This window comes from Falco rusticolus, chromosome 1 (assembly GCF_015220075.1).
Source record: "Falco rusticolus isolate bFalRus1 chromosome 1, bFalRus1.pri, whole genome shotgun sequence".
Taxonomy (NCBI): Eukaryota; Metazoa; Chordata; class Aves; order Falconiformes; family Falconidae; genus Falco; species Falco rusticolus.
The window spans coordinates 120,728,428-120,740,594 of NC_051187.1; the positions used below are offsets into that span (position 1 = coordinate 120,728,428).

At 51.2% G+C, this 12,167-nt stretch overlaps 1 protein-coding gene across 1 annotated transcript in view; it reads right to left on the reverse strand.

The window, feature by feature from the left end:
• FAT4 (FAT atypical cadherin 4) overlaps window positions 1-6,076 on the reverse strand; it is a 150,934-nt gene extending 144,858 nt beyond the window's left edge. The window contains exon 1 of the mRNA XM_037398243.1: window positions 610-6,076. Within this exon, the coding sequence (XP_037254140.1) occupies window positions 610-5,901 (5,292 nt within the window). The 5' untranslated portion in view covers window positions 5,902-6,076. The remainder of the gene's footprint in view (window positions 1-609) is intronic.
• Window positions 6,077-12,167: the final 6,091 nt, after the last annotated feature.

Below are 12,167 nucleotides of genomic sequence, written 5' to 3' on the forward strand. Positions count from 1 at the left end.
CATCTGTCACATCCAAGGACAGAAACAAGGCCATTTTTATAGTCAACAGTAAGGGCAAAGAAGTAACATAAATCAAACATGCAGGAGGAGACCTATCTGAGGGACTTAACCCGGCAGGGATGCCAAGCACACCCAAGACTTGAGACACCAGGTGAGCTGGTCAGAGAGCAATCCCCTACTGAGCAGTTCTCAGATAAATACTGACACAATGACTGTAGTGAAAGCAGTTCAGTTAAACATATATATATATTCACATAGGAATAGGAAGATTTAAAACAATTAACAATTGTTAAAATGAGAAGGCACGTAAAACTCCAAAACGTCCATTATTACAACTTTTAGCAGCTGAAGTACTTAGCATCTACAATTCATCTGACCGAGATTGTGCCTACAGAAGCCAAATTTATGCACTACGCCTAAGCCTCTCTCAAATTTCTAGAGGCAGCTTTGAGAGAAACAGATTGAGGCAGACTAATTGAAAGGTTATCAGCAGCCTTAACTTTCAGGTCTTTTGCAGTGTGCTACCATCTGTAAAACAGCTAACAACAAATACACAAAATGGTTCGTTTAGAAAGCAAACAGGTAGTAATTACTGAATTAAAGCTTTACCTCTGCTCGTTGCGTGCGAGGCAAAACAGACGACTTTTCAATGGCATAAACATCCACCAAGTAGAGGCGCGCTCCTTGCTCCCTGTCCAAGATGGCAGCGGTCTGGATGACACCAGTATGGCGCCCAATGGTGAAGAGGCGCCCAAGACTCTTATCTTCGCATCGGACAGACACAATGTAGTATTCCACCTGAGCTTCAGAGCCCCGCGGACTCGCTGCTTCGATAGAGATCACGTTTGTCCCAATGGGCTCGCCTTCTTTTAAGATGGTTATGTACTTTGGCTGAGTGAAAACAGGCCCATCGACCCCTTGCAGAATTATAGTCATCTCGGTGGTGGATTTTCTCCTTTCAGGGCCAAGATCCGTGGCAGAAACTATGAGATTGTATATGAGTTGAGAAGGCACCAAAGCTGACGCTACTCTTAAGTCTCCACTGTAGCGATCCACAATAAAGGTTTCGGTATCTCCATTGACTATTTCATATTCCACTTCCCCATTGGCACCCTCATCAGGATCCGCAGCAATAATGGTCGTCAGGATGGAACCGATCACAGCCGAGGGGTCGGCTGCGAGAGCATTTTGCGATACGAACACAGGAACATTGTCATTTTGGTCCGTCACCAAAATGGTCACATTCTTCAAAGCAAATCGTCTGGACTCCACAGGAACCGCCTGGTCGGTGGCTTTGACTGTTAATTCAAAGAGATTAGCAAACTCACGATCTATTTCAGCGTTGGTAAATATTGTCCCTCTCACTTCATCTATACGGAAATGATTACCCCTTGGCATCTGTTGAATGATTGCGTACGTCAGCTGCCCATTAATATCTGCATCCGGATCGTGAGCAGTCACAGAAATAACAGAGCTACCAACAGGAACGTTCTCAACAATAGATTTAAAGATGTCCCCTGGAGGAAAATTGGGAGGGTTGTCATTGAAATCCCTAACATGTATTACCACTGACATTGTAGATGACCGTGGTGGCCTTCCTTGGTCTTTTGCTGTTATATTTAGCTTATATAGAGACTGTGTCTCAAAGTCCAGTTTCTTTGCAAGAAAAATACTACCAGTGTTGGGACTGATGCTAAAGGTCCCATGATTGTTTGTCCCCGTAATGCTGTAGTGGAGGTCAGCATTGTCACCTGAATCTGAGTCAGTGGCAGTGACAGATGACACAAGTTCACCAACTCTCATGTTTTCCAAGACATCCACTAACAAGGTTGATTTAGGGAAGGAAGGACTGTTGTCATTTTCATCCAGCACATCAATGCTCAACATGCAAGTTGAGCTTAGGGAAACTGCTCCAGAGTCTACCGCTTGGATGACAAGCGAATATGACGCAGTAGCTTCATGATCTAGTTTGCCTACTAACGTCACTTGGCCTGTGCTACTATCTATCGCAAACTGTTTTTCTTCATTCCCCTTGATTACAGAGTAGTGAATCAATCCATTAACCCCTTCATCAACATCTGAGGCAGAAACTCTCAGCACCTGTGTCAGATTTGCTGCCAACTCTGATATAGTAGCTTGGTAAAGATCTTTCAAAAATTTGGGGGCATTATCATTGATGTCTTTCATGTAGATTTGTACAGTTGCCTGGTCTTTTAGAGGCTTTGGCAGTCCCTGGTCTGTTGCTATTACCGTGAGACTAAATACCGCAGCTCCCCTTTGTCTCATAAGAGCTTCTCTGTCAAACTGATGAGTGCTTCTTATTTCCCCTGTTACCGCGTTCAGCTCAAAATCTGGCTGCATATGCTCAAATGAATATCTGACTTCACCATTTGGCCCAAAGTCTTTATCTACAGCATTTATTTTACCTACATAGGATCCACCCCTCTGCTCCTCTTCAAAATAAAATACGTAGTTGGTGCTGTTGAACAGGGGCCTGTTATCATTCACATCCTCCAGAATTACAGTAACATTTACGGTAGCATTGAGTGGTTCTACTGCTCTGTCAGAGGCAACAACCAGTAAAATATATCTTTCCTGAAGTTCACGGTCCAGTTCACTTTTTATATACAGCTGACCATCTGGGAATATGCCAAAGGCATCCCCAGTATTTCCTTCAATTATGCTGTAAGCTATTTCACCGTTCACTCCCGAGTCTTTGTCGGAAGCCTGCACCTTAAAGAACCTGGAATTCACAGGCTCTGACTCCAAAATAGTAATTTCATAGGAAAGCTGGTCGAACGCAGGTGGGTTATCATTTACATCGTGAACAGAGACAGTCAGGATAAAGTTGGAGGACAGCTGCGGCACCCCCATATCCGAGGCCAGGATTTCAACCTGGTAAGACCCAGCATTTATGTCAAGCGGCCCTATTAAGCTTATGGCACCCGTTTGCTCATTGATCAAGAACAAGCCCTTTGGGTTTTGCTTAAGGCTGTAAAGGACCATGCCATTAACACCTTCATCAGGATCAACAGCTTTGGCCTGGAATATGGCATGCCCAGCTTTCCAGTTTTCAACCACATTTACACTTTCCACCACATGAATAAAGTGTGGGGAATTGTCATTTAAATCTTTGACGGTTATATTAACCACAGCATCACCAGTTATCACCCCACCACTAGCAACTACCTTCAGCTGGTAAAACGCTTGCTCCTCCCTGTCAATAATACTAGCTGTGGTGATCTGTCCGGTCACCCTGTTGATGGCAAACACGCCCCTTTGGTCACCTGTTGTAATAAGGTAACTGATGTTGGTGTTGAGGTCCATGGTGGAAGCGAAAACAGTACCTACATGGTAACCCAGGGCAACATTTTCAAAGACAACAAAACTGTACACGCCCTGGCTGAAAACTGGTGGATTGTCCTGGGTGTCCAAGACAGTGATGGTGACAATGGCTTGGTTCTGTGACTGAAGATGGCCACCATCAGTGGCCACGATCTGCAACTGGTAAGCAGTTTTCTCCTCCCTGTCAAGGGCTATTTTTGTTGTGATGACCCCTGTCTGGCCATGGACCTGAAACCTAGAGGTGTCTCCAGCAGAGATGCTGTACTTGACTGTCCCATTGGGTCCCAGATCAGGGTCTGTGGCAGACACTGTGGTCACATAGGTCCCAGCTGGCTCATTCTCTTGGATATGGGCAAAATACTGAACAGGATAAAACACAGGGCTATTGTCATTCACATCCAGGAGGCTCACGTTAACTCGGGCTATCGAAGAAAGGGGAGGAGAGCCTAAATCAGTGGCCAGGACCTGCAGGGAGAAGTATGCCTGCTCCTCCCGGTCCAGCTGCGAGACAGTGCTGAGCTTGCCCGACACAGGATCTAAGCGAAAGATCCGGCGAGGGGTCACCGAGGAGGGGCCAACTGCTGCCACCACTGGCTCAGCTTCCTGCAGGGAGAAGCGGACAGTCCCATTGTCCCCCAGGTCCCCATCTGTAGCGCTCAGGACCAGCAGCTCAGTCCCCGACGGGGAGTTTTCAGCCAGGGACACCTGGTAGCCCTCGGGTTGACTAAAGCGAGGTTTGTTGTCATTGACATCCAGGATGGTCACCACCAACTGGGCATAGGAGAACTTGGGCTGCACCCCCTGGTCACGGGCACTGATATTGAGCACCACCTGAGAAGCAGTCTCCCGGTCCAGCCCGCTGGAGATGGACGTGCCCATGGCATGCCCAGTGGTGCTGCCCTCTGGGCCGGCTGTGGTGACCAACCCGCTGTGTTCGCTGATGCGAAACCAGCCAAGCTCATTTCCCGAGACGATGCTGTATTTGAGGTTGGCATTGAGGCCCGAGTCACGGTCCGTGGCACTCAGGCCCCGCACGTAGCTGCCCAGGGGCACCTCCTCACTGATGTTCACCCTGTAGACCGACTGCCCAAAGACTGGAGGGTGGTCATTAATGTCATTCACAAAAATCACCAGGCTAGCTACAGAGGAGCGGCTGACAGGAGCTGTCACCACCCCATCAGGGGAAAAGGCAGAAGTTGGGGAGCCCGGTGGTGCCGGCAGGGCTCCATAGTTATCCGCCACTGCCACTGTCAGGTTATAGGCCGGGATGCGCTCCCGGTCCAACGCAGCTGCTACCTTTATAAGGCTGAGGTTGGGTACCTTACTGCTGTGCACCTCAAAGTGCTGCTGCTCGTTTCCTGCCAGGATTGACACAGAGATGTTCCCGTTGGCTGCAGGGGAGTCTGCATCGCTCACTGTCAGCAGGGCCACCACTGTGCCGGGGGCTGCATTCTCGTCCACGGAGGCAAAGCGGGAGGTGGCTGGGAAATAGCGAAACTTTACCCGGGGCTCATTGTCATTGACATCGAGCAGGCGGATGAGTGCCTCAGCCCGGCCGCTCAGTGCTGGCACCCCTCGGTCCATGGCCTGCACCGTCAGCGAGTACTGCTGTCGCATCTCATAGTCCAAGCGCTCCCGGATGCGGATCACCCCGCTCTCAGGGTCCACCTCAAACGGGAGGCTGCCAGCCCCCTCCCCGCCGCCACCGCTGCCATCACCTCCTTCCAGGCGGTAGCGGATGTCAGCGTTGGTGCCTTCATCAGCATCAGCTGCAGCAACCTGGAGAACACTGGCCCCAACAGGCGCATCCTCGGGCACTCGTGCCTGGTAAAGAGTCTGGCTGAAGACGGGTGGGTTATCATTGATGTCCTGGACGGTGACGTTGACCTGAAGGTACCCCCGCCGACGGGGCTCGCCCTTGTCCTCCACCTGCACCAACAGCTGGTAGCTGGGGGTGGCCTCCCGGTCCAGCCCACCCCTGGAAACCAGGTGCAAGAAAGCTCCTTCACCGCTGGGGTTGAGAGTGATGTTGAGCCGGAAACGTCCCTCCTCGTTGCCGGCCACGATGCGGTAGGAGCCGTGGTCTACGCCGTTGGTGCCGCTGTCGGCGTCGGTGGCCGTGTCCAGGATAAGCTGGCGCCCGCTGCCCGTGTCCTCCTTGAAAGTCACCACGATGGAGGGGTCGGGGAAGACGGGCGCGTTGTCATTGAGGTCGAGCACCAGGACCCGCACCTCGCTGGGGTAGGTGGGCTGGCTGGAGAGCACCACCAGGTCCACCACGTCGCTGGCCAGGCTCTCGCGGTCGATGGTGGCGCGGGTGTGCAGGGCGCCCGAGGTGCCGTTGATGGAGAAGAGGGCATGGTGCTCGCTCAGGCGGTAGGTGAAGCCGGGCCGGGTGGCGATGGTGCCCACCCAGGTGCCGGGCGGCTGCTCCTCCAGCACCCGGAAGACCTGGCGGGGCTCCGCGGCGGCGCCCAGCGGCAGCAGCAGCAGCAGCGGCGGCAGCAGCAGCAGCGGTAGCAGCGGGGCCCCGCGGCCGGCGGCGGGGCGGCCCATGGCGCCCCGGGGGGGACGGCGCCCCGAGGCCGCTGCTCCCGGCGGCGCCCCCCGGGGATCCGCCTCCCCCCGCTCCCGCTTTCCCGCCCGCTCTCCTCACCCGCGGAGGCTCCGCTCGCCCTGTCCCGCCGCGGACGGGAGCAGACCCGCCGGCGCGCCGCGCTCACGGGGCGCTCCGCCGCTGCCGCTCCTGCCGCCGCCGCTCCTCCCGCCGCCGCTCCGGGGCTGGGGGGCGGCCGGGGGCGCCGCGCCGCATCGCCGCTCACCAGCCGCCGTCGCTACCGCCGGGAGCCCCGCGCTCCGCCGCTCTTCAGCGGCCGCCGCCCCGCCACCATGCCCGGGCGCGGGCGCTCAGCGGCGGTGCTCAGCGGCGGTGCGCGGCGCCGCCGGGTTTGTAATCCAGGGCCGCAGCGCTCGCCGCCGCCCGGCCCCAACTTTGCCCGGCGCTCATTGATCCCTTCCCTCTTGACGCCCGGGGCCGGCTCCCCCCCCGGCCTCCCATTGGCCGCCCCGCCCGCCGCCGCCCCGCCCACCGCCCCGCCCCGCCCGGCGGGGGCCCCGCCACCCCGCGCACCTGGGGGTCCGCCCCGGCCCCTGCGCCCGGGGGAGGCGGCGGGGCAGGGCGGGGGGGCTGTGCCCATCCGGCTGTCCCGGGAGGGAGGCGCAGCCCCCCCGCCCGCTCCGGCGTGCAGTGCGGAGGGGGTCGGGGCGGCGGGGACCCCCCGCCTCGCCCCGGTCGGGCCGAGGAGGGGCGGTGTCGCGCCTGCCCCGCACGGCGAGGGTCGTGGCGACGGGCGGCCGCGCCGCGCCGCGTTTTTAAAGCGGGTCTGTAAGGAACTTATGGGCTGCGCGGGGGGCGCGACACGTTATCCCCGTGAAGATGCTCCGCTGTGCAGCGGTAAACTTCCCGGGACACGGAGCGCAAGCGGCAGCGCGGTGCCGGCAGCCCCGGGCCCCGCCGCGCTCCAAGCGCGGGCCGAGAGCGCCCTCTGCTGCCCGCCGCCCGCCCGGTGAGCCGGGACGGGACGGGGGGGCTCGCTGTCCCGGACGGGGGGCGGGGGGAGTGAAGCATCGCAGGGATGCAGGAGCATCACATGGAAAATGCGCCCTCGGTCTGGGTGAGGTCGCCGCCCGCCCGCCAGCCCACACCTTGCTCCGTCCCGACCCGCTGCAAGCAGCGCGGAGAGCCCTAATCCCGCCGGGAGCCAGGGCAGGGACGGCCCCGCGGCCAGCGGGGGCAACAGGCTGATGCCGAGTTCGGTGACACCCCAGCGCGAGCAGGGATGCCAGCGCGGCGGTCGCCAGCCTGGGGGCAGCAGTGCAACTGACCGGGCACACGCAGCCCAGCCACGTAACGAAATCAGCAAATACGGAGTTTCTTTCTCCCCGTGAAGTAGTTTATGAACCCGGCAGTGGATTTTCCAACAGGAAAAAGTAAGAAAAGAGAGAAGTTAGGTGAAAAGATACTAGGAGAGCGTACGAGTAATGTGGGGTTGGAAGAACTGTGAGGATAAGGTGTCAAAGGCAGTTTGTGTCACGCCCATGTCGTACTTTGCCCCCCCACCCCCCGATGGGATTTCAAAAGGAAGATCAAACAAACAGTAGCGGCAGCCTTGACCGGGTTAGTAGGGGCGAAGCGGTGGTTCCTGCCCCTGCCCGGTACCGTCACCTAAGGCAACGAGGTGCCTCGGGCCATCAGCTCCCGCAAACCCCCTCTCCGTCGGGCGAGGAGCCCCCCGCCACGGCCAGCGCACGGCCCCGTGGCACGGCGGGTGGGAGCGCTGATGCCCAGCACCCCTCCCTGCACGGGCACCCCGTGCCACCGCCGGGACCCCCCCTCCCGGACGCGGCTGCCCTCAGCCGGTGTTTAGTTTTGCACCTTCCAGCATCTGCTGCCGACACGGAGAAGGACGTTTGTGCCTGAAAGTGCTCGGCTTTTTCTAGCCGCCCTGGACGGCTCTGTAGGAAACAGCAAATTTACCTACAAACTGTTAGTGGAAACGCCTCCTTTCCTCTTGCAAGGAGCGCGACTGTAAAGCGATGCGACAAGTGACCGCGGGCCCTGCCTGGCTGCCGGGATCACGTACCGCTGTTCAGGTCTGCACCGGTTCTTTGATGTGTTACTCCATCTACCGGCGCGCACCGAGCCGTGCCTGCAGCAAGCCCTGCGGAGCTGGGTGGCTGCTCTATTTCCACCACAAAGATGCCCCTACTCGAGATGAGGTGTTCGGAATCAGCAGAAAACAACGGTACTACTCCATTCGCAAAAAGAAAAAGATTGTATGGGGTGAAGAGGGAGGATTACCAGCATACGCCAGCATCAGCCTTAGCCAGGATAACTCTTCAACCGTTTGCCTCTACAGGTGTTTCTCACTGCCTGGGATTTTTCACATCTGCCCGCTAAACTTGAGTTCGAAGTCAAAAACACAGTACTGAAAAACACGCTGGGTGTTCTGACACCCCCCCTGGAAGGATTTTGGTCCTACTAACGACTAGGTCAGAATACATCATTAATCAAGTATATTTTGTGTGTGGAACAGACACAATCTTGGTCTACCGTTGTTCAAGCTTTTCTGTGCCCACAGTTTGCACTTTCCTCTGGATTCTTCTCTCAAATGCCCAAATGAAAAATACTGCTACAAAAGTAAGCAAATTCAAACATACTAAAACTCAGCATCAGCCTTTTACATGCTGTACATCTGAGGTAGGCAAATTGCATAAAATTCTGGAAAAGAGACTGTCTAGAAAACAAGAGAATATCTAGACAATAGGTGTTAAAGCACCAGGTTTATTCTATTCTAGACACTTGCAAATAATGCCTGTCAATATTGGATACCAGAATTATGACACGTGCCCCTTGCATTATATTAACACAAAATGATACACTGCAAAATTTTGCAATTTACATAAAATGAATAAAACTATCTATTTGTCAGCTTACAGACAGTGTAATTTACTATTTGGAATTATATCACTGATCTTATACGATGACTTTAAATATCATCAGGTGGTTTCAGAAACAGCATTGCTTAAGCTTCTTGTATCCGTAGATATAAAGCTAGCTTAGGTGTTATTTCTAGATATAAGCTACCTACAAAAGAAAAAAAACCACCAACTTTTAAATTCCTGAAGTGTTTCAGTATATCAAAATCCCATCTCATAGTATTCAGAAAGTATTTTTTCAATCAAATAATTTACAGAAATTATATAAAACTTTACAGCCAATTTTCAGTTACCGAAACAATTTCAGGCAAAAAAAAAAAAAAAAAATCATCATAATATTCTCATTGCAGTTGTATTCTATTTTTATTGTGAGCTTCTATTTCAAACGTAGCCATAGGTAGGAGATGTTTTAAGAATAATAATTTTAAGGTATTCTTTTTTATTTTGGAGAAAATATTTTAATGGCTAAGAAAAAAAAAAAACCATTGAAAATTAAGCAGCTATGGTAGATATAAACCAGCACAAACCTGCCTATGTTGTCACTGCTACTGTCAGCCAGACATGTTTTCAGTGAGTTAACAGAGCAGTGTGGTAAATCGCTTGAGATAGGTTCTCTCGTCTGTCACTGCCCATAATTTTGCCCCCTGAAAGATGAACAGTTTGTTTATGTGAAGATGTGGATGTGACTGTGGATATCACAAATGCTACATTATTTCACATATCAGTAGCAAAAAGACAGGACATTCCAGGAAAGAAAAAGAAAAAAAAAAAAAAAACCAAAACCAAAAATCAGTTAAGGAAAGCTTGATTGCTAGCCACAGGATCATGGCCAGCGAGTGCCCTGAGTCGCAGAGAACAGTGCCAGCTGCATAAGGGCTCCCCATCTTGCCTCGAGATAAGAGTAGTTCTGAGGCACTTGCTGGGGTAGGAAGCAGGAGAAAAATCAACCATCACCTTCAGCAGTGTTTGTCCTTGTTATTCCGACTGAAACTGAAACAAACCTGGGATTTTGTTGGCGTAGGGAAGCTACTAAAGAACTAAAGCCTGTGGAAACTGTGACCATCTCCAGTGGAAGTGCTACCCAAACTGCTTCAAAAAATCAAAATTCTGGGAACTTTAATATTTTGGGTTTTTTTGTTGTTGTTGTTGTTTGTTTTTGCTTAGCATGAGGGTAATAAAGAGAGAGGGGGAAGAAAAAAAAAGAAGAGAGGTTTTAAAACTCAGGGAAACTCCCCAGATCCTTCCCTGAAGCTCACTGGAAACTTTCAGTGTGGATCTGTTTCCCCTCTGTAATTCTTAAAGCCTATGAGTAAACCATGACAGAGAGACATCCTAAGCCAACTTCTACTTCACATTGCATTAGCCTAAGTCTAGAGTAGCTCTGCTCATGTCAGTGGAATTACTCTACCCACAACATGGGTAGAGGTTTGACCCCTTCTAGATTAAAACAAATAAATTTAGACAGTTAAGGCTATGCTAGGAAGTGTTCCACCACTCACGACTTGTAAGAACAGAAAGAAAGTGAAGAAAAGGTCATTTTGCACTTTTCCTCTTGCCTACAGCTTTGTTGATAACACAGCCCAACACTTCATCAGGCTTTCACCTCCAGATACAGAAAAAGCAATCTAATCCCAGCACCACCCAGTTCACACTCCACTGCAAAAAATCTTAATAGCTACCTCACAGTGTCCAGTGTCAACAGATCAACACATCTGGCTGTCACATTTAATGTGTTTCCAATGCTGTTTTGCCCAAAGCAGCCAACGATACTGCTGAAATGTTGTACTGGAAGGCACAGAAAGTAGAGCGGAGAAAGCAAGAGGCACAGAAAGCAAGCAGAGAGCTGATGAATGAAATGAAAAGCATGGTAGGGCAGAAAGACAACGTTTAAGCATGTTTCCTTCCTGTGTAAGCTAAATTAAAATTGGATGTGTACCCATCATCTCACACAGTCCTCAGAGGTCTCGTGCTTATAGTCGGGTATTACAACAGGCAAAGGATTTTATTCTACAGCCTGAATAGGAACCAGTTACAATTTCAGCAGATCTGGCAGGTAGGTTTCTGTGTTTTGTACTTGGCGAGACCACAAAAGCCCCGTTTGATGCACCGCGCTCCTGAGGAACCTGGGACTTGGCACTGGGCATTTTCATTATTTCTTGCAGGCAGCTGGAACCTTGCCCACACTTAGATCATTACAGTTTACAATGGATTCTATGATCTTACAGGTCTTTTCTAACCTAAATGGTTCTGTCATCATCTACAGACCCCAGCTTCATTTGTGATAAAAGATACCAGAGTCCTTTTAGGATGGACTTGATCTTCTCACCTGCCTAATGTCTTCCTTGCAAGGGCACATGGTGGAACTGGAAGCTGTTCAGAGGCCTGTCGAGGTCTTCCCAGGAAGGAGTTTCTAGTTTCACTAGGATGATATATCAAGGAAAAGTCATGGCAGGACTCCAGGAAGAGATTCCTGTACTCCTGTGTGTAGCAATCGAATCCATTAACTTCTCACCGCACTGTGCTGGGGAACTTTGTAGTCAGGAAGTCAGGCGGATACCCGTCTGAAATCTTAGCATGTCCCAGAGATACACCAACAGCTCCCCTCTCGGTGTGAGCTGTGCTCTTTTTTCCTATATACACAACTTTATGCTGTATTAAAATGCATCTTGGTCTGAATTCAGCTTTCCAGTAGATAAAGATAACCAATAATGCAGCGTCTCTGGGGACATAACCACTCAGTTTTATGTTTTCCTGTGGGGTGTGCTGTATCTCAGTCAAAAAGCATTCCAAATTGCTCTGAATAACTGACTTATCCTTTTGCTACACCACACATTTTGCTGTTGGCTGATGTTTTTATCAGAATTATTTCCTTCTAGACCATTGATAAAGGTCTGCAAAGGTATTTGACCAAGACTACATCATGGCTGGCAGAGCCACTAAAAACACCTTAACAGAATGAGGATAATTCATGAACTTTTTTTTTTTTTTTAGGTCTGTGGGTCCACTTGTGTTACTGTATTGAACACAGACTGCTCTCTGAGCAGGGATATTTTATCAGGATTCATACGGGATTAAATTAAATACTGTAAAGAACCCTAGTATCACTACTCACAAAACCGATATCAAACTATTTTTATTAGATTTTCTTGTTTATTTCTTCAATAAATCCTATTTTTAAGTACATTGCAAACCAGCTTGGCATTCGGTGCTTTAATTCTGTGCTTGTGTGCCACAGGAGCCTTGCATTTCTGTATGACAGACAACAGACTAACCAGTTTGTCCTCTCCAGCCTGTAAAAGTATATAATGTTAATAACTGTCTTT